This window comes from Stegostoma tigrinum, chromosome 10 (assembly GCF_030684315.1).
Source record: "Stegostoma tigrinum isolate sSteTig4 chromosome 10, sSteTig4.hap1, whole genome shotgun sequence".
Classification (NCBI taxonomy): domain Eukaryota; kingdom Metazoa; phylum Chordata; class Chondrichthyes; order Orectolobiformes; family Stegostomatidae; genus Stegostoma; species Stegostoma tigrinum.
The window spans coordinates 13,488,655-13,514,311 of record NC_081363.1 but is presented as its reverse complement, the minus strand read 5'-3'; the positions used below and the strand labels follow the sequence as shown (position 1 = coordinate 13,514,311).

The following is a 25,657-nucleotide window of genomic DNA, read 5'->3' as shown; positions in this document are numbered from 1 at the left end:
TATGTTACCATCCATTTTCAATGGTTAGTACATAATCTTATTCATAACTTTTTTCCAACTATACAGATTTGGCAGTTTTGTTTCAAACAGACAGCACAGGCGCTATCTACTCTAGGACACAATTATCAGTAGTGCTGAGAAGTATTCACCTTGACATTAAACATCTCTGTACTCTCCAATTTCACCACCACAATTATTGTGAGATCTCACTCTAGCGGTCATTCATGTGAAGATCTTAACTATTAATATCAGTAGACTACAATCAGGAATAGCAAAACAGTGCTTTTTCTTCTCTATATATCAGCAATACAGCCAAATGCAACAGCCACGACACTATGCCAAATGAACTTAACTAACTTAGCACTGATTGTGGGATCGGGTGGAATTGCGCATCTTAGATTTTGAGGGACTTTTAAGGTTTTGGAGTGGATTTGTAGCTTGGGTTGTGGGTGTTGAGGTTGGTTGGCTCACCAAGCTGGTTTGTTGTTCTGCAGACGTTCCGATACCATGCTGGGTAGCTGTCAGTGCAGGCTCCGATGGAGTCGGTGTGTTTTCCCGCCTGGTTTTTAAACTCTGCAGTCCATTCAGCTGGATTGCCTCACTTCTGGTTTTCCTTCGTAGCGGAGTGTATACAGAACCCTAACACTCCATGAAACAAGCTATTAATAAAACACATAGAACTCAACCCCATATACACTCCAGCACGAAGGAAAACCGGAGGTGAGGCAATCCATCTGAACGTATCCCAGAGTTTAAAAACTAAGCGGCAAAACACACCAATGTTTCATCGGAGGCTGCACTGATGATGTTACCCAGCATGGTAACGAAACGTCCGCGGAACAACAAACCAGCTCGGCCAGCCAACGAACCTCAACATTTTGAGGGACTACCTGATTCAGCAGCATAGCGCCTTATATGTTTAGCAACTGAGCCATCAGAATGATTAGAAATTAAAACAAAAAGACAGTTAACTGTAAACTTTCACCCCCATATATTCTTTGTATCTCACTGGATCAATTAGCCCAGATTCAACCTCTGTACTATGTGTATGTGCAAGATTTCCATTTCATGTTAATATGAAAAATTAGATCCGTAAGCTTTGAAATATCCCAAAGTCTTTTTTTTAATCTAGTGATTTAATGTAGGTGAACAGAATATTACAGCTTAATATAAGTTCTTTCATGAAGGGGTAGGAGTGGAAACAAGGTTCATTTCACAAATTGCAATATATGGAACAAGGACAAAATTTGTCTTCGTATTGTACCTATTCTATCCCAGATCATTCCAATGTTCTCAATGGGCAATAAATCACTTTATGAAACTTAATCCCTTAATTCATTCTTAACTATTGGCAGACACAGGCAGACTCATATAGATTCCACTTCCTGACTACATAACTCTCTAAAATCTTCCTCAATCCCATCATTGTGGCAAACCTTCCATCATCTTTCTATCAGGTTCCCATCATTTCTTATTTATTCTTGACAGTAATCATCTCATGCTAATACACATACCAACACAGTAATACATATACATACCTCCTTTATACTTTCTTCGTCAGGTCTCTGCAACTCAGGATCATCTTCATTGATGATTTCTTTTGGAATCAAATCTGTAAACTTGCTGTAGATGACCTGGAAAGAGAAGAAATAAGTTGTTTTTGAAATATCACAAAGCTATTTGAGTTTATCTCAGAACCATATAGCAAATATTCTAATGAAAGGTGGAACCCATTATCCACTGCTTCACGGCTGTTGCATAATTTAAAGAAATGTTGCTTGGAACAGCGTAATAAATTGAACGTTGGAACATTTAATTCACATTAACACTAACTGCCCGGATGGTACTTCAAGCAACATTCTGCTGCTGGAAGTCTAAGTCGGGGCAATTTACCAGGTCAGTGGATAACTATTGGGCTGGCAGCACGATACATGTTGTGGTACCTTGTCTTTCGACTGTCCTTGTCTAGCAATGGCATCAAATTTGATCTTTCCTTCTGCATCCACTTGAATAGCCAGTGCATTGGATGCCTTTTTCTTGCGACCCATTTCCAATGGGAATTGTGCCATGTGGACCTCTGGGAATGCACCACCATCGCCAAAATCCTGGAAAAAGAAAACAAACGCCAAATCTTAATCGTTAAACACTGGGGAACCCAAGTGACATCCAGGATGGTGAAGAGGCAAATTCACAACCACCATTTAGGTTTTCTGTAACATACCAAACTTTACTGTATTTATTTTGGAAAAGAAAAACATTTTTAAAAAAATATATAACCACACGGACATTTTGTCTAATAATTTAACTAGCACTAGCTCCCAAGTATTAATCACTGATTGTCACAATTGTACATTTGGCCAAAGTTCTCAAATTCTTCCAGGTAACAAATAGCTAGTTATTTCCAAGTAGTTTTCTTTCTCGCAGTGACCCCAATGCAGTTTCCAAATAATGCAATTTCTAAACAATGCACTCTAATGTAATTGTACTGAGAGTTTCCACCACCCTCCAATAGCTTTCTTGGGAGGTCTATTTGGAAAATGGAAACATATTTCTCTGCACAAGATGTTCAAGGGCCCTTATAATTATTGGTGCACTTACCATTAAACAATTAATTTCATGTGCAAATGTTTACAGAAACATAAAAGGCTAACCTGATTTGAGTACAGGAACAGCTGACCCCCTCCTTCTGATAAAGCTTTGGATATTATCTAATTAACCAATTCAGAGATGATATTACACATATCTGGAGCAGGTGGGGCTTGAACCCGGGCCTCCTTGCTCATAGGTGGGAATGCTACTACTGCATTACAAGAACCCTCTGATGGGGAATTGTAATAAACTTAAAAAATGTTCTCAACCCGTTTACCGAGTTTCAAAAAAAAAAGGGAGTAATGAGAGATGGAAATCAGGAGCTCCCAAGGATCTGCTGCATTTGGAACAACATAAACCGGAGGCATCGGGTTATGTTGCCAGATGTACAGGGTCTTCAACTATAAACTGAAGCGCTATGGCTCGTCACATCAAGCAGTGATTTCACCAGGGTTGCACCCACAGTTTGAGATGGTGTTTATTCTACTCAACATTGAGCACACGTGACCTGAAGAGCTTCAAGTTTCTTCTGTCAAACTCAAGGAGTAGCAGTGCAGTGCAGGTGAAGATGAAGTGATGGTACATTGCATGGAAACCTTCAATTATAATACACATTGACAAAAGCCAATCAAAAACAGTCAGATAAAAGCAAAGTACGGTAGATTCTGGAGGTCCGAAACAAAAACTGAAATTCAGCAAGTCTGGCATTATCTGTGGTGAAAGACTTTTTGCACCCAAAAACTCAGTATCTGAAGAAGTTATATTAGACTTAGAAGGTTAAAATCTTGTTTCTCTATCCACTGATGCTACTACACCTGCTGAGTTTCTCCAGTACTTAGTTTTTTATTTTGGAACAGAATCAAATTTTTTTTTTGAAGGTTCAGATTTTAGCCAATAGAAATGTAGTGAAAGGGACAGCATTTCACCTAAACCTACAACAGCAATGATATAATGAAGGAAGATTCAGGGCCGTAAGGTTGACACTAGATAAAGATTTTCCATATTAAATTATGAATTCTTTGTACTTCAAAGCAATCTAATTATAAGACATGCTGGGGCAAGGATTTAAAAAAACTGCAAGTATAGAAAACTTCTAAAAACTGCTGGAAACCTAAAATCTGTTAACATCTGCTCTGATAAAGTCAACATCAGAAATATCTTTCCTATTTGAACACTGAAAAACCTACAATGTATTTCTAGTATTTTATCTTATTATGTGCTGTCACACGATTGTGCATTGTCTGCTACATCAATATATGAATGGCCAATGTGTTCAAAAAAGCAATTAAACATTTCAAAGAATTAAAAAGGCTCTAAGATTGATTTTATAGCCCCCAGCCTGTGGTAATCTTCAGCATTTGTGAATAAAACTGAACACCTGCAGTTTACGAGAAAATATTCTGCCTCTATTATACAATACGGTTTTATGTTCTATATACTATGGTAATTGGCAGTGCTAAAGATACAAACAAGCATCAAGAGTTATCTTGTTGCCATTAATTAGTGTTGTGACTAAATATTCAGTCAAATTATGAATCCTGCGATACTGAATAAATTGCAAGATTTGCTTAAGCCAAGCCATTGCAGATGTCACCTCCAATGAGCGAGGAACCCATCCCTTTCTGTGTCCATACGGGGGAGGTTCTCTCCTTGATGCCACTAATGCTGTTTGTCTGACTCGTTGGGACCGAGCTTTTTCCTCAGCTTCCAGCTGATCCTGGGACAGCTGGGTTGGTGCAGGCAAAAAACTTGAAAGTAAAGAAAAAAAACCCATTATTTTCACTGTTCAAATCAAGGTAAAAGTACATTCACAAAACTGCCAGCACTATTGGTACAAAGGGCAATTTGTCTACTGTCCTTACCTTGTCTGGCCTACGTCTGACTCCAGATCGACAAAACATGCTTGTCTCTTAAATGTCCTCTGATGTGGCCAAACTGTTCAATGGCATTAATCATTACAGAAAAATTACATTAAATAAGATGAACCACTTGGCATCCTGGTTGGATGAACTGGTTAGGCACTAGATCTAACCATGGCAACCCCAGTCAAGTACCAACTTGACAGAGATATACTCACCAAGTCATACCCTGTGATCAATGTCACAGATTTGATCACCATACATCTTTGGACTGTCCTGCTGATGGTACTGAGTTGAAAAGCTCAATGACATACAGTGGGAAGGGAGCAGCCCAAGGAGTCTTGCACACTGACTCCAGGTCTCAAGAGATTCCATCAGCAATAAAACCTTCCGCTGATTCAGGTACTACTTCAATTCATAAATTAGTGCTGCTCCACACCACACACAACTTGGAAGAAGCATGAGAGCGGTAAGCACACAATGTTCTGTGGTGTGGGGCTTCAACGTTCATCATCAACAATAGTTTGGTAGTAGCACCATTAAGTGAGCTTAGAATCCTGAAGGACAAAGGTACTAGACAAGGCTGGTAGCAGAACAAAAAAAAAGGAAAAGTCCACTTTACTTCAGCTACAATTTTCCTTTCAAAGATGAATCCACGCACAACAGTGTTGGTACAAATGATCATTAAATAGCCTTGTGGATGGTGGAAGACATCCAATGTGTTGTATGGCACTACCACCATACTAAATGACGTAGATTCAGAAGAGATCCAACAGTTCAAAACTGGGCATCCATGAACTCTATGGATTATTAATAGCAGGATTATTGTAATTAATACCTGATTTGGGTTCAACCAATGCCGCATGGCTCCAGATCTCATCAATCACCCTGGTCCAAAAATGAATAAAAGAACTAACTCCAAAGATGACGTGAGACTGACTGTCCTCTATGTTAACACAGCATTTCACCAAGTAGGGTATCAAGCAACCAAAGCAAAACTGGAAGATGCTTGCCATTGTAGGCGGTCAACCATCTCAGCTGCAGTTCTTCATTGCTACAGTTCATCAGGGCGGTATCCGAAGCCCAACCATCTTCAACTACACCTTCCCTTCACTGTAACATCAAAAATGGAGCAGTGCATTGATGATTACAGAATACTCATTTCATAACTCAGATAGAAATTTGTTCTGTACCTGCACACAGCAAGGCCTGATCACAATTATGCTTGGGCTAGTAAGTGGTAGATGACATTTGTGTAACAAATTTCCAACAACAGCAGATCTTCCCTTAACATTCATTGGCAATATCACTCCACAATGTCCGCTATACAAAAGGGCAAGTCAGAGGCAAGGAATTCTGCAGCAAGTAATCCTCCTCCTCCTCACTCTCCAAAGCTTCTCCGGGTGCTCCGGTTTCTTCCCACAGTCCAAAGATGTGCAGGCTAGGTGGGTCGGTCATGCTACATTGCCCGTAATGTTCAGGGGTGTGTGCATTATAGGGGGATGGGTCTGGGTGGGATGCTCCATGGGGTGGTGTGGACTTGTTGGGCCGAAGGGCCTGTTTCCACACTGTAGGGAATCTAATCTCATCTCATCTCGTCTTGTCTACCGTCTATACAAGGAGCAAGTCAAGAGCGTGAAAGATTACCCTACACTTGCCTGGATAATTGCAGCTTTTACACCACTCGGAAAGCTCAACATTATCCATGACTAAGGTGCCTACTTGATTGACGCCCCATGTGAGACTTTAAAACATTCACCATCTCCACCAATGATACAGAGGGGTAGCTATGAGCATCATCTGCAAGATACACAGCATCAAGTCACGAAAGTACCTTCACTACTATCTTCCAAACCTGTGATCTCTACCATTTAGAAGGACCAAGTCAACAGCTACATGGGACGTCTCCATTCCATGTGTAACAGCAGCTTCTGGAAGCAGAAGTCATGCATCAGCAGGCCAATCAACATGTGCAGAACTTCACACTGCTGCATGGCTGCACTGCTCAGAGGAAACGTTACCATTGCTCACAGATTCTAATCTAAGCCACAAATTGTGCTGACATGGAACTAGAATCACTGTTGCTTCATAGTCACAGATTCAAAACATTTGGATTACTATCCTATAGTAGTGTCAATGTCCCTATGCCACATGGATTGCTGTCAGTCAAGAAGGTGATTCACCATCTTCTCAAGGATAATAATGGGCATGAAATGATAGACTTGCCAGCAGTACTGATAGGCCCTGAATGAACTTTAGAAAAAGAGATGCAGTTATGTAAGATCCATTTTTCTAAAGGAGATGCACTCCATAATATATGACAAGCAGTCTGGGGCACAAACCTGGCAGAAAACTTTGTAAAGCTTGGAAAAAAATAAGTTTTGTTTGATAAACTAACAGGTTAGCCAAAAAATTTTAAGAGGGTCACTCCCAAAACAAATCTCACCCTTTCAATTCCTGTACTGAAGACAATCTGGTTCAAACTATGCAGAGCCATAACTTACCAAATCTTCAACAAAAATGTGTATTTTTACAATGGGAATTCTCTGATGAATTCACAAAGAATACTTTTCACTGTAAGAAAATAATGTGGGTTTTCAGATGAACAATGTTCTTGAGAAACATTTTGTTGGCTTTGTGAACCAAACAGTTTATCAAACAAACTGTCATAAAGGAAATAAGCAAAACTTAAGGTTTAAATCAGAGCTGATTGATATTGTCCATATTGTTTCTTTGGCAACCTTGTCTTTTTCAAATGCATTCACTCTCTGCAAGCTCACATTATTAACACAAATGATGGCAGTTTTTAGAAATATAATATGAATAAGCTTAAATCTAAAGTTTAGGCAAAGATCTGGAGCTCAGATCTTTGGGTGAGGTTGTTGACTTGTTTGCTGAGCTGGCTTGTTTTCATTCAGACATTTCGCCACCATGCTAGGTGACATCAGTGCAGCCTCGGATAAGCGATGTTATTTTACTCCGCTTGGAATTTAGCTTGTCTGGTTGGTTATGGGGAATAGTGTCATTTCTGGTTTTGATCTGTATGGGTTTGCATTTGGGGTCCAATTCTGTATGTTTGTTGATTGCCTTACGGGTGGAGAACCATTTTTCCAGGAATTCCCATGCGTGTCTATGTTTGACTTTGGCTACTATGTCCCAGTTAAACCGAGAGCCTTCCTTGTCTGAGTGTATCGATATTGAGGAGAGTTCATCATGATGTTTTATTGCTAGCTGATGTTCATGTATTCTGATGGTGAGTTTCCTTCCTGTCTGTCCAATGTAATGTTTGTGGCAGTCGTTGCATGGTGTTTTGTAAATCACATTGGTTCTACATGTTGTGGGAATGATTGTGGGAATTATCCTTGTGAGTGTTTGTCGTAGAGTGGCTGTGGGCCACCATGATTCCTAGTGGTCTTAGGAGTCTTGTTGTTAGTTCTGATATGCCCTTGATGGGGGCGGGGGGGTGGGTGTACTCCTGTTACTGACTGTTTAGTAGGCATCCACAGATCAAGTTGCAGGGATATCTGTTTCCAGTGAGGATTTTATAGAGGCGCTTTTTCTCTTTCCTGTGTAGTTTCAGAGTTTTGCAGTGTGCCCTGGCCCATTTAAATAGCGCCCTAATGTAGCTTTGTTTGTGGACGTTGGGATGGTTGCTGTGGAAGTTGAGAATTTGATCAGTGTGGGCTGCTTTTCTGTATACTGAGGTTTGGAACTGCCTGTTGGTCACATGCACAACTTAACATCAAGAAGTTGATTATAGTTTTCTTCTCCCCTTGTGAATTTAATCTCTGTGAATGTGCTATTGATGAGGTGGTGCATCTCTTCTAATTTGTTGCATTCGATAATGACAAATATGCACGTGTAGTCCACGTACCAGTTTACGTTGAATGGCGGGGGGATGGGTGGGGGAAGAAGGGTGATGTGTTCAAGTCTTTGCATGACTACTTCTGCAATGAGACCTGAAATCGGTGACCTCATGATCAGTTTGTATACTTGGCCATTAAAGATGAAGTGCATGGTGAGGCACAAATCTAGTAGTTTAAGTATGTTGCCACTGTTGATGAAGCTGCTGGTCTGCGTTGCTGCTTCCTCTTGTAATGTGGCCGCTGTTTCTTTGGCTAATGGGATGTCGATTGATGTGAATAAAGTTGTGATGGCAAAGGATACCATAATCTCGTCATCACTGATTTTTACATTCTTGAGGGTATTGAGGAATTCTTGGGTCGAGTGGATGGAACGGGTGATCTGTCGACTAGGTGTTTTGATCTCGGTTGCTGGTCCTTGGCCAGTTTGTATGAAGGAGGGCCTGGTAGGGAAACAATGGGTCTGAGGGGGCCAAAATTGTTACAGATAGTAGGAACTGCCAATACTGGAGAATCTGAGATTACATGGTGTGAGGCTAGATGAACACAGCAGACCAAGCAGCATCAGAGGAGCAGGAAAGCTTGACGTTTCGGGTCGGGATCCTTCTTCAGAAATGGTGGAGAGGAAGGGGATTTGAAAATAAATAGGGAGACAGGGGAAGGCAGATAGAAGATGGAGAAAGCAGAGAATAGGTTGAGAGGAGACAGACAGGTCAAAGAAGCGGGGTTACAGCCAGCGAAGGTGAATGTAGGTGGGGAGTTTGGAGGGGGCGATAGGTCAGTCCAGGGAGGACAGGTCGGGGGTGCAGGATGAGTTTAGTGGGTAGGGGATGGGGGTGGGGCTGGAGGAATGGTTGGGGGGGCGGGGACTAGCTGGGCTGGTTTGGCATGTGGTCGGGGGGGAGGGGAGATTTTGAAGCTTGTGAAGTCCACATGGGAACCCTGCAGCCCAAGGGTATCAAAACGAAGTATGAGATGCTGTTCCTGCATCTTTCTGGTGGTGTCACTGTGGCAAGGCAGGAGGCCCAGGATGGACATGTTGTCCGAGGAGTTGGTGGGGGTGGGGGGGAGAAAGAGAATTGAAATGGTTCGTAACTGGGAGGTGTAGTTGTTTGTTGCAAACAGAGGGTCAGTAAGGGGGAGGGTGAATACTTGGCAGGGCTCAGTATTATTGTTTTGTCTTTTTGAGATGCTGGCTGTGAAAGTGGTGGGCGGGGCGACATCACCCAGCAAATTGAGCATGTTGGTGGAAGTGGCGTTTGCAATGTCTGTGTCAGCCTCGGAAACGGAGGTGACGGTGGCATCAGCAGCAGAGATGATGGCGGTTGTCCCGGAAGTGATGTACCGGATGACGTGACGTCATCCGTGAAAACCACTGGTGTTCCGAAGGTGGCCACTTGGCTAATGGCGGCGGGAAAATGGTGGGGAAGGTTCTGAGTTTGGTGGCAAGCACCAGTGAGTTTAGAGTACTTTAGGTCTTTACAATCTGATAAAGTTGAGTAAAATTGAGAGTTTAGGTTTTGGATCTTACGAAGGATAAAAAATAGGAGAGGTCCTTTACAGGTCTGGGAGAGGGGAGGCTCTGAGCTGGGGTAGGCTTGTTGCAGTATTTGGAAATGCTGGTGCATTAAAGCGAGTGTGTATTTCAAAAGTCACAGCGAGAAATGCGTCTGTAGGAGATCAACGTTCTGATTGTCGTGGTCGTCACGGTTGGGGCTAAATTTTGAAGGTTTGAATGTAGACTTTAGTCCGTTGGGGATTATCCGGTTCCATAAGCAGGTACTGAGAAACGAAACGTGGCCGTAGTACCTGATTTGCTTTAGGACATGGTCGAGCAGTTTCAAGGCCGAAGGAAGTACAAGAGGGTTGCAGTGGGAGACGGATGAACTGAGGTTTTCTCGGAGGGAGGAGGGTAGCTTCTTTAAAGAAGGCATCCTTAGAAGAGGTTTCACAGTGGGGTTAAAATTGTTACAGAGATAGCAGGAACTGCTGATGCTGGAGAATCTGAGATAACATGGTGTGAGGCTGGATGAACACAGCAGGCCAAGCAGCATCTCAGGAGCAGGAAAGCTAGACGTTTCAGGTCGGGACCCTTCTTCAGAAATGGGGGAAGGGGAAGGGGATTCTGAAATAAATAGGGAGACAGGGAGAGGTGGATAGAAGATGGATAAAGGAGAAGATAGGGTGAGAGGAGACAGACAGGTCAAAGAGGCAGGATTAGAGCCAGTGAAGGCGAATCTATGTAGGGAGTTAGGGGGGATAGGTCAGTCCAGGGAGGACAGACAGTTTGGGGTGGTGGGATGAGGGGCTTGAGGTGGGAGGAATGGTTAGGGAGGCGGGGACTAGCTGGACTGGTTTTGGCATGTGGTTGGGGGAGGGGAGATTTTGATGCTTGTGAAGTCCACATGGGAACCCTGCAGCCCAAGGGTATCAAAGCGAAATATGAGATGCTGTTGCTGCATATTTTGGGTGGCGTCATCATGGCAATGCAGGAGGCCCAGGATGGACATGTTGTCCGAAGAGGTGGGGGAGGGGCGGTGGAATTGAAATGGTCTGCGATTGGGAGATGTAGTTGTTTGTTGCAAACAGAGCGTAGGTGTTTCGCAAAGCGGTCCCCAAACCTCCCGTTTAGTTTCCCCAACGGGAACAGCAGATACAGTATATCACATTGACAGATGTGCCGGTCTGAGGAGGCTGTCTGGTTTGTGTACTTTAGCAAGTCCGTTGAAATGGGGGCAGTGGTTTGGGGGCGGGGGGGCCTTCGTGCCTTCTGGTTTCATTCTCACATAGTCTGTCTTGTTTAACTGTCTTGCGTCCTTTAATTTCTTCACTGTCTGGGTGATCCTATTACTTCGCGCGGTGGTGTTGGGTCTATCGCCACCTGTTGATAAGTGGTTGTATCTGCGAGCAATGCCTGTGCTTTCTTCTCGTGGTTCCGGTACGTAGACAACACATTTGTCACCATTGAATGCAACAAATTAGAAGAGACTCACCACCTCATCAACAGCACATTCACAGAGATTAAATTCACAAGGGAAGAGGAGAAAAAACCATAATCAACTTCTGTTTCTGGATGTTAAAATTGAGCATATGACCAAAAGGGAGTTCCAAATCTCAATATACAGAAAAGCAACCCAAACTGTTCCAATCCTTAATTTCTACAGCAACCACCCCCATGCCCACAAACAAAGCTGCATTAAAGATACTATTTAAATCAGCCAGGACACACTGCAAAACTCCAGAACCACACAGGAAAGAGCAAAAGCACCTATACAAAATCCTCATTATGAACAGATATCCCTGCAACTTCATATGCAGATGCCGACTTAACAGTCAACAACAGAAGGACACAGTACACTTTAACACACGGGTCACACTGCCCTACATCAAGAACATATCAGAACTGACAAGACTCCTAAGACCACTAGGAATCATGGTAGCCCATAAGCCCACAGCCACTCCACAACAAACACTCAAGGATTAAAAACTTCATTCCCACAACATGCAGACCCAATGTGGTTTACAAAATACCACGTAACGGCTATCACAAACATTACATTGGACAGACAGCAAGGAAACTAGCCATCAGAATACATGCTCATCAGCTAGCAACAAAACGCCACGATGAACTCTCCTCATTATCGGTACACTCAGACAAGGAAGGGCATCAGTTTAACTGGGACAAGGTAACCATAGTAGCCCAAGTCAAACATATTGACATGCACAGGAATTCCTAGAGGCATGGTTCTCCACCTGTAATGCAATCAACAAACATACAGAATTGGACCCAAAATACAAACCCATACAGATCAAAATCAGAAATGACAACATTCACCATAACAGACCAGACAGTACAAGTTCCAATGGAGTAGAATAACATCGCTTCATCGGAGGCTGCACTGATGCCACCGAGCATGGTGATGAAACATCTGAATGAAAACAAGCCAGTGTGACAAGCAAGTCAACAACCTAAGGTTAAATCTGCTTTAAACATAGATGCAGTTGATACTGCAATGGACGTTTATTTCCACTTCTAGTTGAGATAGGGAAAACAACGTTCCAAAAAGGAAACTAAAAATAAATCAACATAAACGCAAGGAGCAGGCAATTCAATCCCAAGTCTGCCCTGCCATTTATCACAATCATGACAATCTAAATCGGGCCTCAACTGCACTTTTCTTTACCTCCCAATACATTTTTAACCTGTGTACATCAATCTATCTTCTCAAATTTATTCAATGTCCCAGCATCCAACACAGATTCCCAGGAGTAAAGGTCACCAATAATCTGGCCTGGTCCACCACATCGATGATACGGTTAAGAAAGCACACCAATGTCTCTAATTTCTCTGAAGGCTAAGGGAATTCAGCATATTCACATTGGCTCTTATCAATTTCAATAGATGTACCATAGAAAGCATCCCATTTGGATGCAACACAGCTTGGCATGGCGATGGATCGGCCCAAGTGCGGAAGAAATTAGACAGATATGAATGTAGCCCAGTCTATGCCGCAAACCAGCCTTTCTTCAACTGACTCCATCTATACTCCCTTCTGCCTTGGGAAAACAGCCTACATAATCAAAGATCCATCCACCCCAGTTATACTCTTTTCCATCTTCAGTCAGGCAGAAGATACAAATGTTTGAAAACACGTGCCAAAAGATTCAAGAACAGCTTCTTCCCTACTGTTCCCAGACTTTTGAAGTGACATCATATCTACTAAAGTTGCTCCTTCTCTTTGGTTGTGACACTATTTTGCATTCGATTCCCCTGCTGTACTTGTGAATGGTATGATTTGCCTGGATAGCACGTAAAACAATATTTCTCACTGTACTTCAGTGTATGTCACAATATTAAAATCAAGTCAAAGATTTTGATCCTTTCAGAGAAAGAACTGCACCTCATCTGTTTTAAATCTGCCATCCCTTAAGACTATGACCTATGGTTCCAGATTTGCCTATAGGAGGACACATCTGCTCCACATCTACTTTGTCATTCCCTATTAGCATCTTATATGCCCCATTTAGATCACTAAAATCTAGCAAGTATAGGCCTAAACTGCTCAATATCTCATCATACACAAACATTGTCACCTATGGAATTAATCCAGTAAACCTTCTTTGATCCGTCTCCATGCAAATACATCTTTTCTCAAGGGGAATAAAACTATACACAGTACTCTGGATGCAGTCTCACCAATGTCTTGTACAGTTGCAATTTCATTTCACTACTTTAAAACTTTATTCATTTACTAATATATGCCAAAATTCCATTTGACTTCCTCATTACCTGCTGAACCTATATATTAGTTTTCTGTGATTCATGCACAAGGACACCCAGGTTTTTAAAAATTCATTCATGGGATGAGGGCATCGCTGGCTAGGAGGCATCTACTGCCTATCCCTGATTGCCCATACGGCTGTTAAAAGTCAACCACATTACCATCCTTACCTGGTCTGGCCTATATATGACTCCAGACCCACAGAAGTATCCTTCCCTAAAAGGACATTAGTGATCCCTTGGCACTGGTGCATTTTTAATTTTCGCTCAGTTTAGATAATAAATTGCCTTTTTCTTCCTGCATCCAAAATGGAAAACCTCATATGTATCCATTTTAAACTCTATCTAGCAAATGTTAGCCCTTTCACCTTGACTATCCATATCTATTTGTAAATTTCTTATTTTTTTTCTCATTGTTACATACTGCCCCACCCATTTTAGTGACATTGGCAAATTTGGCTGCAATACATTCTATCCCTGCATCCATGTCATTAAAATAGTTTCTAAATAGTTGGGCTAAACCCTATAAGTTACAGACTGCCAACCAGAAAAAGATCTGGTTATACCATCTCTCTGCTTTCTCTTTGTTAGCCTCAATCCTCATATATTACCCCTAAATCTGTGATCTCACTTTGTGCAATAATGAATCAGAGTCACTACTGCATGGGTGCAGGCCTTTCAGCCCATTGAGTCCACACCATCCCTCTGAAAAGCATCGCACTCAGATCCAACTCCCTTCCTGTAGGCCCTGCATTGCCCATGGCCAACCCAACTTGCGTACACACTCCTAGAAACAACAGGGCAATTTAGCATGGCCAATCCACCGAACCTGCACATTCCTGGGAAGAAACTAGAACACCCGAAGAAAACCCATCCAGAAATGGGAAGAACATGCAAACTCCACATAGACAGTTTCCAGAGGTTGGAATCGAACCTGGGTCCCTGGCACTCTAAGGCAGCAGTACTGATCACTGAGCCAACATGCCATCTGAATGTGCAGATTCCACACAGTCACTTGAGGGTAGAATTGAAACTGGGTTCCTGGGGCATGAAGGAGTGGTGCTAACCACTGAACCACTGTGTCACCCTATCAACTGCCGTCTGGAAATTCAGAATTACATCTATGGACTCCCATTATCCACTTTGCTGGTTACATCTTCAAAGAAGTCTGGCAAATTGGTTAAATATGATTTGACTTTCATATAACCATTTAGATTCAGATGGATTGGGTTTTGACTTTCCAAATGTCCTGTTACTACTTCATTAATATTGGATTCCATCAACTTTATGACAGATATCAAACTAACTGATCAATAATTCTCTACTTTCTGTCTCGCTTTTTTGCTAAAGGGTATTACATTCGAATTTTTCAATCCTGTGGAACTTTCCAGAATCCATGGAATTTTGGAATATTATAACCAACGCATCCACTATTGTGGCTACCACTCCCTCGAAGATCCTATGATATAGGCTATTGGGCCCTATAGACTTGTTTGCATTAAATCCCAATAGTTTGCTCAGTACTCTTTCTCTAGTGAACAGGAATGTTGAGTTTCTCCTTTCCTATAATCTGTTCATTTGTTACTATTAGGATGGTTTCAGTATCCTCTACAATGAAACTGAGGTAAAATATTGATTTAGTGCCACTGCCATTTTTGTGTTACCCCATTATAAACTTCTCAATCTCGACCTCTTAAGTGACCAACATTCACTTTAACAACTCACTTTAGTTTTTATATACTTTTAAACAGCTTTGCTCTCCACTATTTATATTTTGTGCTAGTTTTCTTTCATAATTTGACTTTGCTCTTTTTATTACTTTTTTACTAATCCTTTGATACTCTTTAAAAGTTATCCAATTCTCTACTAGACACTTACCTCTGCAATACTGTGAGCCTTAGTTTTTGCCTTTATGATTTCTTTAACGTCCTTGCTTACCTATAAATGCTTCTCACCTCCCACCACTTAAATTATTTCTTCCTCACTGGATTATATTTTAGTTTGGAGAAACTGAACATCTCCTTCAATGTCTGCCGTTGCTCATCAACTGTCCCACCTATTTGCCTTTTTGGCTAATACATTTAGGCCAAAACTGTCCTAATGCCTATGTAATTACATCATAACACTGATGTGGGACTCAAATTTCTCACTCTCAAACTTAAATTGAAATTCAAACACACTATGTTCACTGATAAAGTGTGGGGCTAGATGAGCACAGCAGGCCAAGCAGCATCTTAGGAGCACAAAAGCTGACGTTTCAGACCTAGACCCTTCATCAGAAAAGAAACACTGTCTGCTGTTGATTGTGTATTTGAACCACATTTACTCAAACTAAATGTGAGTCTATCACGCATTTGCCAACTCTATGAAAGCTACTGAATTCATCTCACTCCCCTATAACCTTTTCTGGCATTTCTTTTTTATTACCTACAAAAATTTAACTTTTTGGTTTGGGTGATGGTTGTTACCATGGCAGCAACTATGTGGTAACACTATAGACATCACACATCTCATAATTGGTTCATCTTACAACAAAACATAAAGAATAAGCCAGTAAAACATTTGTATAAAAACAAATAATGCATACGTGTAGAATTGCTAAGTATTAAAGCGACTAAATTACAACACAACAAAAACCTTTAGCAAGCCAATCTCCAACATTCATCAATCGAGGCACTGAATAACACTTTCACATTAAATTTTGATGCTGTCCTATCATACAAAGAACAAAAGTAACTTCAAATATGATATTTTCAACTACTTTCCTCCCAATGCTGCTTATTTCTTCAAGCCAGGAATTCGCAAAAGGTAAAAGCAAGGCTTTGTTGGGCCTAGTCGGGGAATTACGAAAAGGGCTTTATTGGACGCCAGGGAAATTCTGGAAGCACAGATCCGTCTGCAATCGCGGTTTATAACAAGATGAGAGGGAAAAGAAAGAAAACGTTTTGGGGCCGAATATCCACGGAATTAAAACTATCCAACACAAACATAGAGAAGCACCTACCTCGTCAGCGCCATTTTCTCTACAAAAGTTGCTGTCAACGCCACCGTGCGTCTGACGTCACGTCACTCACCCTTGCAACGTTTGCGTCTGATGTCATCGCATATCTACCGGCCTGCCTTTGAAGACACTGCTTCTGGCGTTGTTACGCGACCCGCCTGCGTCCCTCGACGTCTGCCCACCCACGGTTCTTCCATCCTTGTTACAGGCTTTAACCTCACAGCCTTTAGTGGGTTTTAGTCGCCGTCATGACCTTTTTTGATTAACGTTTGTTTTATCATAAAAGATACTTGTTTATTTCATCCTTTGCATGCTCATCCAGTCGAGCGAACTAAAATGTGTAAAGCTGGCCCGGCATTTCATCGTTTGACCGTGGTGGTAGACATGTTGTAGTTTTTCTCCGCGGTGAGAGTCTTTTAGAAACAAACGGAACTCCCCGGCACAAATAACTACAAATCCCGGTGCACCATGCGCGAGTGGGATACTCCATTATCTGCACGGGATAGGGGTTGGGTATTCGAGTGTCAGAGGGCGAAGGTGAGTGATGACAGTCGGCGGTAAGTGCATGTCAGGCGAGACGTAGCTAACGTGATCGCCAGGAAATATAATGCTAGGCTCTGACTATAAATGAATCATATTTGTAGCTTTTGAACAGGCAACTGACAAATATATACAACAACGAACTGCGGTTACTGCAGGGCTGAAACAAACAGAAATTGCTGGAGAAACTCAGCAGGTCTGGAGTTCTGAGTCATCAGTTCTGAAGAAAGGTCTTTTTGTTTTAGTTTCCATTGATGCTGCCAGACCATCCGAGTTTCACCGCTACTTTCTGTTTCTGTTTGTGACTGACAGATATGTGTTTGATTAAATAACACTGCGAGCTGGATGCGTGGAAACTGATTACTCTCAATTGCATAAGTGAGTGAAAGGTCAGTTCTGTATAGATCACAGCAGTTCAGGGAGACTAAGAAAGCGTAAATTTTCCATAAAACCATGCAGGTAATGATATAAAGTTTGGAAATAGTTAATGTAATGTGTCAAAATGCGCATGCAAAGTTGCATAACTGTGGTATCAGCGTTGGTTGTATTGTACTAATGTCTAACTGGCAGCTGCAAAAGTTGTAAACGTACTTCCTGCTTAATTCCACAATCTGTACAGCACTATTCTCACGATTCCTATTGATGTTGGCCTTATTACTAACCTGAAAACTTGCTGAGAATACTGTTGCAAGTAATTCATTTCCATACTCCCCAAAGCATGTCTGCCATTTACAAGGCCCAAGCTAGGAGTGTGATGGAATACACCCACTTGCCTGGGTGGTACGGCTCCAGTAACACCAAGAAGCTTGACACCATCCAGGACAGGCTTGCCTGCTTGATTGGCACCACACCCACAAGCATCCACTCAGTAGCAGCCATGTGTATCATCTACAGGATGCACTACAGAAGGTCTACAAAGATCTTTAGACAGTGCCTTCCAAGCCCATACTTATTTCCATCTAGAAGGATAAGGGGAGCAGATGCATGGGAACACTTCCACCTGCAAGTCCCCCTCCAAGCTACTCATCATTCTGACTTGGAAATATATCGCCATTCCTTCACTGTCGCTGGATTAAAATACTAGAATTCACTCCCTAACAGCAAATGGACTGCAGCAGTTTAAGGAAGCAGCTCACCACCGCCTTATCAAGGGCAACTAGGGAAGGGCAATAAATACTGGTCCATCAAGTGACACCCATGTCTCACAACTGAATACAAAAAAAATGATGGTTTTGTGGTATAATTGCCACACTATTAATCCAGATACCCAGGTAATGACCTGGTGATCCTGTTTCTGCCATGGCAGATGATAGAATTTGAAATCAATAAAAAAAACGAATTACAAGTCTAATGTTGACGGAGATAGTAGGAACTGCAGATGCTGGAGAATCTGAGATAACAAGGTGTAGAGCTGGATGAACACAGCAGGCCAAGCAGCTTCAGAGGAGCAGGAAAGCTGACGTTTCAAGCCTAGACCCTTCAGAAGTGTCTAGGCCCGAAATGTCAGCTTTCCTGCTCCTCCGATGCTGCTTGGCTTGCTGTGTTCACCCAACTCTACACCTTGTTAGCTCTAATGTTGACGGTGCATCTATTGTGGATTGTCAGAAAAACACTAGTGGCTCACGGATGTCCTTGAAATAACTGTACAAAGGCCAGTATCCTGTCACCAAGTCACCCTTTATTTACATGTGCATAGCACATGGATTCTCATCAGTTAGCCCAGAGCTAGTCCCTTACTCTCCCGAATCTTCTGTCAGCCAGGACTCCCTAATTGATCTGGGTTAACAGACCCAATCAAGGCACTCATAGTTGATGAGATCCACCTGGCCTTTGTTCCAATCACTAAATACCTTTAGGAGAAGAAACTGCCATCTAACCAGGTTTAGCCTACATGTGACTCCAGACCTTACAATGTAGTTCACCCGTGACTACTTTTGGGCAATTAAACACAGGCAATAAATGCTAACCTAGCCAGCAATATCTACATCCTGAATGAATTAAAAAAACAAAGTTTCTTAACTTCTGAAATGCTTAATGCCATGTGTTCGAAGTTTCCTGTTGTAATTTGTATGCAGGAAGCTTCAACATTGAATAACGGCAGAGTCTGCAATTTATTGATGCAAATATTGAACTGGACAAAATTTGACTCCCTGCTAACCCCTCACATACATCACTTGAAACTTTGCTGCAATAGAGCAACATCTGATTAGCCTAACCCATTGTTCCCTGTCCATCAAGCATTGTTTTATCTATGTTATTACATTTTCTTTAAAACAATGCCCATGTCACTTACTAACAATTTTTATATGAGACATCTTATCAAACACCTACTGAAAGCCCATTTGGATAGCTCAGAGAAAATAATAGTCCATCAGTCAATTGTTAACAAAGCATTCCTGGCAAACACAACTTTCCAATATCAGTATCAGCAGACCCTGATTAACTCTTGATGACAAAGTGTGAAGCTGGATGAACACAGCAGGCCAAGCAGCATCTCAGGAGCACAAAAGCTGACGTTTCGGGCCTAGACCCTTCATCAGAGAGGGGGATGGGGAGAGGGTTCTGAAATAAATAAGGAGAGAGGGGGAGGCGGACCGAAGATGGATAGAGGAGAAGATAGGTGGAGAGGAGAATACAAGAGAGTTGCAGTGGGAGAGAGATTCCCTGAGGTTGATCCGCAGGGAGGAGGGTAACTTCTTCAGGTTAGGCGTCCCTGGAAGAGGCTTCGCAGTGAGGCTAAAATTGTATCAGTGATAATGGGAACTGCAGATGCTGGAGAATTCGAGATAACAAAGTGTGAAGCTGGATGAGGCACAGCTACACATTTTGTTATCTTGGATTCTCCAGCATCTGCAGTTCCCATTATCTCTGATCACAATTTTAACCTCATTGCGAAGCCTCTTCCAGGGACGCCTAACCTGAAGAAGTTACCCTCCTCCCTGCGGATCAACTGCAGGGAATCTCTCTCCCACTGCAACACTCTTGTATTCTCCTCTCCACCTATCTTCTCCTCTATCCATCTTCGGTCCGCCTCCCCCTCTCTCCCTGTTTATTTCAGAACCCTTTCCCCATCCCCCTCTCTGAAGGGTCTAGGCCTGAAACGTCAGCTTTTGTGCTCCTGAGATGCTGCTTGGCCTGCTGTGTTCACCCAGCTTCACACTTTGTTATCTTGGATTCTCCAGCATCTGCAGTTCCCATTATCTCTGATTAACCCTTGCATTTCTTTATGCTAATGATCTTTTGTTTCCCCTCATGCAAGAATCTAGGACCAAAGAGCAAAATCTCAGAACAAGGGATCACCCATTTAAGACAGAGGTGAGAAGGGATTTCTTTTCCCAGAGGGTATTGTATTCAATACAATGTGGAATTCATTATCACAGGGTTTGTATAGAGTCAGCATCTTTTCCCAGGATAAGAGAGACCAAAACTGGAGAGCCGTTGAGGCTGGTCATTAAATATAATTCAAGGCTGAGACAGACAAATTTTTAATCTAGTCGGGGATCAAAGGTTTGTGGTAAATGCAGAAAAGTGGAGTTGAGGATTATTGGATTATTCATGATCTCATTGAATGGTGTAGCCAATGTGACGGGCTGAATGACCAATTTCTGCTCCTGTGTCTTAAGGTCCTCACCTTAAGTAGTTGTTTATAAGAATTTGTCACCAAGTGATGTTAAACTATTTTTAACCATGGAATCTTGTGTATGAGTATTCTTTGCTCCTGGCGCACAAAATAAAACTCACTATGATTGATTAAGCTTAAATTTGTTTTCTGGTGTATTCTTAGCATTGTTTGGGTTAATTAGTAAATGTTGTCACATCTGGTCCTTGACACTGTGTTCGAAGATTTGCGAATACTGGCTGGTTGACTGAATATCTCCTTGCTTTTCACTGTCCAGGGTGCTGGACACCACCATTCCCATTTTCCAGTGAAGCAAGCTTCCCAATTATCTGATGGATATTGAATAGGAGCAGAATTGAACTATGCGTGTGTGATGTCCTCCATTAGGCACGGGTTTGGCTGCACACAACCTAATACACTCTTATGTAAAGTTTACAATCAGAGTTTGCGGTGGAGGGTATGGCTGCTGGCCCCTTTTAGATTTGCTGACTGGCACCTTTGTTTCCAAAGTAGTACTTAAACAGGATGAAATGACTGTGAAACACTTCTGAAAGACACACCAGGTTCTGAGTACCATCCATGTAAACATACTCCCTCCTTAGATTTAGGAGAGGGAATGGGAGAAAATTGGCAAGAAATTAACCTTGATTCACAACTTCAACAGTTGGCTTTTACTGATATTTATAAATTGCCAAAGCTGTCTTTTGTCTACCGTGGCAAACCAGATTTCTAAGGGAAAGACACTTATGCCAGTTTGGCTCAGTAATGCGTTTTCTGCTTGCTGTTGCTTCTATTCCAACATCACCCTTCTTTCATGCGTTGTGTGTGGTAATAATCTGCTGCAGTATTTTATTGCTGGATATGATAGCCCTGGGATGAGGTCCTTATACTAGGCCAAAAATAGAAATTGTTGGAGAAACGCAGCACGTCTGGCAGTGCCTGTGGGAAGAAAGCAGAGTTAAAGTTTTGAGTCCAGTGATTCTTCATCAGATAAGATGGGGAGGCCATGGCCTAGTGATATTATCACAAAACTGTTAATCCAGAGACCCAGCTTCAAATCCTGCAGATGGTGGAATTTGAATTCAATATTTTAAAAAATCTGGGATTAAGAGTTTAATGATGACCATGCAAAACTTTGTCAACTGTTGGAAAAACCTGTCTGGTTCACTGATGTCCTTTAGGCAAGGAAATCTGCCATCCTTACCCAGGCGGGCCTAGATATGAGTCCAGATCAATAGCAATGGAGTTGACTTTCACCTGCCCTTTGGGTTATGAAGGATGGTCAATAAATATCAGCATAGCCATTGATGCCCATGTCCCGAACAAATTTAAAAAAAAAGTAGTTCTTTTACCTAGTTCCAAACTCCTGCCTTTCCCCTGTATCCCTGAACATTACTTTATTCCAAATAATCATCCAATGCCCTCTTGGATACCTCAGTTGAACTTGCTTCCATTTCTTCCAGACAATACTTTTTCCAGACAATACATTCTGTACCCTAACTACTCGGTGTGAAAAAATATTGCTTAGCTTGCGCATCATTTTAAATCTTTGGCATGTCATTCTTTTTTTCTTTTAAGAGTAGGAACAGCTTCTCTCTATTAACTCCATCCAGCCTGCTCATTTTGAAAGCCTGTATTAAATCTTTTTTCAGCTGCCTTCTCCAAAGGAGAACATTCCAAACTTTTTCAATCTCTTCTCATTCCTGGATTCATTCTTATAATTCTTTCCTGCATTCTCTCGAATGCATTTATATTTTTCCTATAATGTAATATCCACAATTGTACATACTGCTCCAGCTGAGGTCGAGCAAGTGTCTTTAGAAGTTCAACATTACTTCTTGTATCCTATTAATAAAGCTGAGAACACTGTATGCTTTAATAACAATCTCCACCTGTCAAACCACCATCAATGAACTGTGCACATATATACCTAGGTCCCTCTGTTCCTGCTCTCCTTTAGAATTGTACCCTCTATTTTATATTGTCTGTCAATGTTATTCTGGCCAAAATGTATCACCTCACACTTGTCTGCATTCAACCTTATCCGCTACCTTTCTGCCCACTCCACTAACTTGTCAATGTCCTTTTGGGAGTTTCACACTGTCCTCCTCATAGTTTACAATTCTCTCATATCTAGTGTCATACTGAGCAGCAACTGAAAATATCATTACGGCTTGCTTAAATACATAGCCAGAATCTAAATATAACAAGGTGTTCAGAACGTTTATTTTGTTTCCAAATGTTAATGTTCCAAAGACTGAAACTTTTAGCAGGTGTTTCGGAATTACTACCCTAAAAATTAAGTACCATGATGGACAAGTAAAAATTTTGCTATTAAGTTCTTGGAATCTTTCAGGTGAATTGATTTGCCTGAAATCAGGACTCTCTATTGTATTTAATAGAATGTAATGAATACTCATTTACGCCTGATACTGCAGAAATTAGGTCACGAGCGCAATCTTGTTAAACAACAAATCAAGGTAGCATTTGACCATTTAATTTGGATTGCACTAAGCCTGCTCAGCTACTGATCTCATTTCAGCTTTTGTTCAAATACAGACAGAAGGGCCGAATTCCGGATGCACGTTGACAGTGTCAAGGCTGCATTTGACCAAGGTATGGTGTCAGGGATTCCTAGCAAAACTAGAGTCAATGGGATTCAAGGTGAAAACTTTCTGCTGATTGGAGGCAAACTTTATTTATAGGACAAAGGTTTTGGTTGTTGGAGGTCCGTCATCTGAGCTCCAGGATATCTTTCTCTGCTATTACCTCTGGGTTGCATGTATCCATCCTTGCAACCCTAGGCTCAACCATGTTCGGCTGCTTCATCGATGATCTACAATCTATTTAAGATGTCTTCAAAAATCCCGTGGACATTTTTGCTGATGATTGCACAACATACTCCAATACTGACGTAGTCCATGTCTGAATGCAGCAAGACCTGGACAGTATCCAGGTTTGGACTGAGAATTAGTAAGTAGTATTCACACTACAGAAGAACATCCACTCAGACCCTCCCCCATCTTTCTGTCTCCACCAGCTCAGGAACTGTTGAAGAGTCTATTACCTTTAGTGAGACATGATCTACCATTCACTAAGGAGTGCTGATTCCCCCTAATCAGCTTATATATTACTAAGTGCTCATGGACGCTGTGTCACCATTGATGGATTACAGAAAATTTTCCCAGGAGTGATCTTCACAGACCAGCTTGTAGGTTTCAGTTTGCTGCTCCTTTAGTTTGTATGCAGTGCAAAGTTTTCTACCTCCTTACCTTTTGGTGGAATTAAGAGTTCTGATGGACTATACTTGTTTCCTCTTTAATATCTTTGGATGAAAATTGGGTTTGGGGGGTGTTCCCAACTTCAATTCCACTATTTTATCCATTGTTTTTGGTTTGTTTGTTTTGATCCACATGAAATCTTTCCCATCGCTGACCTGCAGATCACTGAACTACAGCCTTCTGTGTTTCTCTGGTTTTGAATCTTGCATTGTGTTGACCAATGAAGAAATATTAATTAACACTCAGCCTCACCACACTGTTAGTTGTCCTTTCTGAGCATGGTCCTTTATCCTCTAAATGGAGTTCAATGTAGTTGACTGTGAGAACCTCTTTCAACACCCTGCCTTGTCCAGCTGTGCAGGGACTACATTGAAATGCTCCATAATTACCTGCTAGAACATTGTTTCAGCATTTCCTTGCTCCTGCATTCTCTTCCTCCTTGCATGGGCGCTTTCAGAGTCACCACAATCTGTCTAGGTGCGGGAGGAGGTCTTCAAACCTATCTATACATTTAACTAGATTGTGACTAAGCTAATTCTTTTAAAAAAAAATTATTCATTTGTGGGATGTGGACATCGCTGGTTGACCAGCATTTATTGCTCATCCCTAGTTGCTCTTCAAAAGGTGATGTTGAGCCACCTTCCTGAAGTGCTGCACTCCACCTGCTGTGGGTTGACCTTCAATACCAATAGGGAGGGAGATCCAGAATTTTGACCCAGCAACAGTGAAAGAACAGCAATATATTTCCAAGTCAGCGTTGTGAGTAGCGTGGAGGGGAACTTGAAGGTGGTGGTGTTCCCATATGTCTGCTGCCCTTGTCCTTCTAGATGGAAGCAGTTGTGGGTTTGGAAGGTGCTGTCTGAGGATCTTTGGTGAATTTCTGCAATATCTTGTAGATAATACACCCTGCTGCTACTGAGCATCGGTGGTGGAGGGAGTGGATACTTATGGATGTAGTGCCAATCAAGCAGGCTGCTTTGTCCTGATCGTATCAAACTTCTAGTGTTGGGGCTGTACTTATCCAGGTAAGTGGTGAGTATTTCATCACACTCCTGACTTGTGCGTTGTATACAGTGGACAGGCTTTGAGGAGTCAGGAGGTGAGTTACTTGATGTAGTATTCTCAGCTTCTGGCCTGCACTTATAGCCACTGTGTTTATGTGTTGAATCCAATTGAGGGTCTGGTCAATGGTAACCCCCAGAATGGTGATAGTGGGGGATTCAGTGATGGTAGCACCATTATGTCAAAGAGTGGTGATGAGATTGTCTCTTGTTATGGTCATAGCCTGGCATTTGTGTGGCACGAATGTCACTTGCCACGTGTCAGCCCAAGCCTGGATATTGTCCAGATCTTGTTGCATTTGAACACAGACTGCTTCAGTATCTGAGGAGTGTTGGATGGTGCTGAACATTGTGCAATCATCAGTGAACATCCCCATTTCTGACCTTATGATGGAGGGAAGGCCCATGAAGCAGCTGAAGATGGTTGGGCCTCGGACACTACGCAGAGGAACTCCTTCAGAGATGTCCTGGAGCTGAGATGATTGGCCTCCAACAACCATGACCACCTTCCTCCTATGTGTCAGGTATGACTCTAACCACTGGAGAATTTGCCCCCTGATACC

The 25,657-nt window shown here is 42.0% G+C and overlaps 2 protein-coding genes across 7 annotated transcripts in view; one reads left to right on the top strand and one right to left on the bottom strand.

The window, feature by feature from the left end:
- The window catches only part of snw1 (SNW domain containing 1), a 31,629-nt gene extending 14,922 nt beyond the window's left edge, over positions 1-16,707 (bottom strand). The window contains exons 1-4 of the mRNA XM_048537283.1: positions 16,597-16,707; positions 4,184-4,337; positions 1,944-2,105; positions 1,539-1,634 (exon numbers count right to left, since the gene is read on the bottom strand). Coding sequence (XP_048393240.1) covers positions 1,539-1,634; positions 1,944-2,105; positions 4,184-4,337; positions 16,597-16,610 — 426 coding nt within the window. The 5' untranslated portion in view covers positions 16,611-16,707. The remainder of the gene's footprint in view (positions 1-1,538; positions 1,635-1,943; positions 2,106-4,183; positions 4,338-16,596) is intronic.
- A 305-nt stretch (positions 16,708-17,012) lies between these two features.
- The window catches only part of adck1 (aarF domain containing kinase 1), a 531,577-nt gene continuing 522,932 nt past the window's right edge, over positions 17,013-25,657 (top strand). For 3 of the 6 annotated variants that reach the window (XM_059649012.1, XM_059649011.1, XM_059649004.1), the window contains exon 1: positions 17,124-17,150. In XM_059649012.1, coding sequence (XP_059504995.1) covers positions 17,138-17,150 — 13 coding nt within the window. In that variant the 5' untranslated portion in view covers positions 17,124-17,137. Of the gene's footprint in view, positions 17,151-17,571; positions 17,593-20,392; positions 20,449-25,657 lie in introns of those variants that run through there. The other 3 variants (XM_059649005.1, XM_059649006.1, XM_059649007.1) reach the window with 3 other exon arrangements.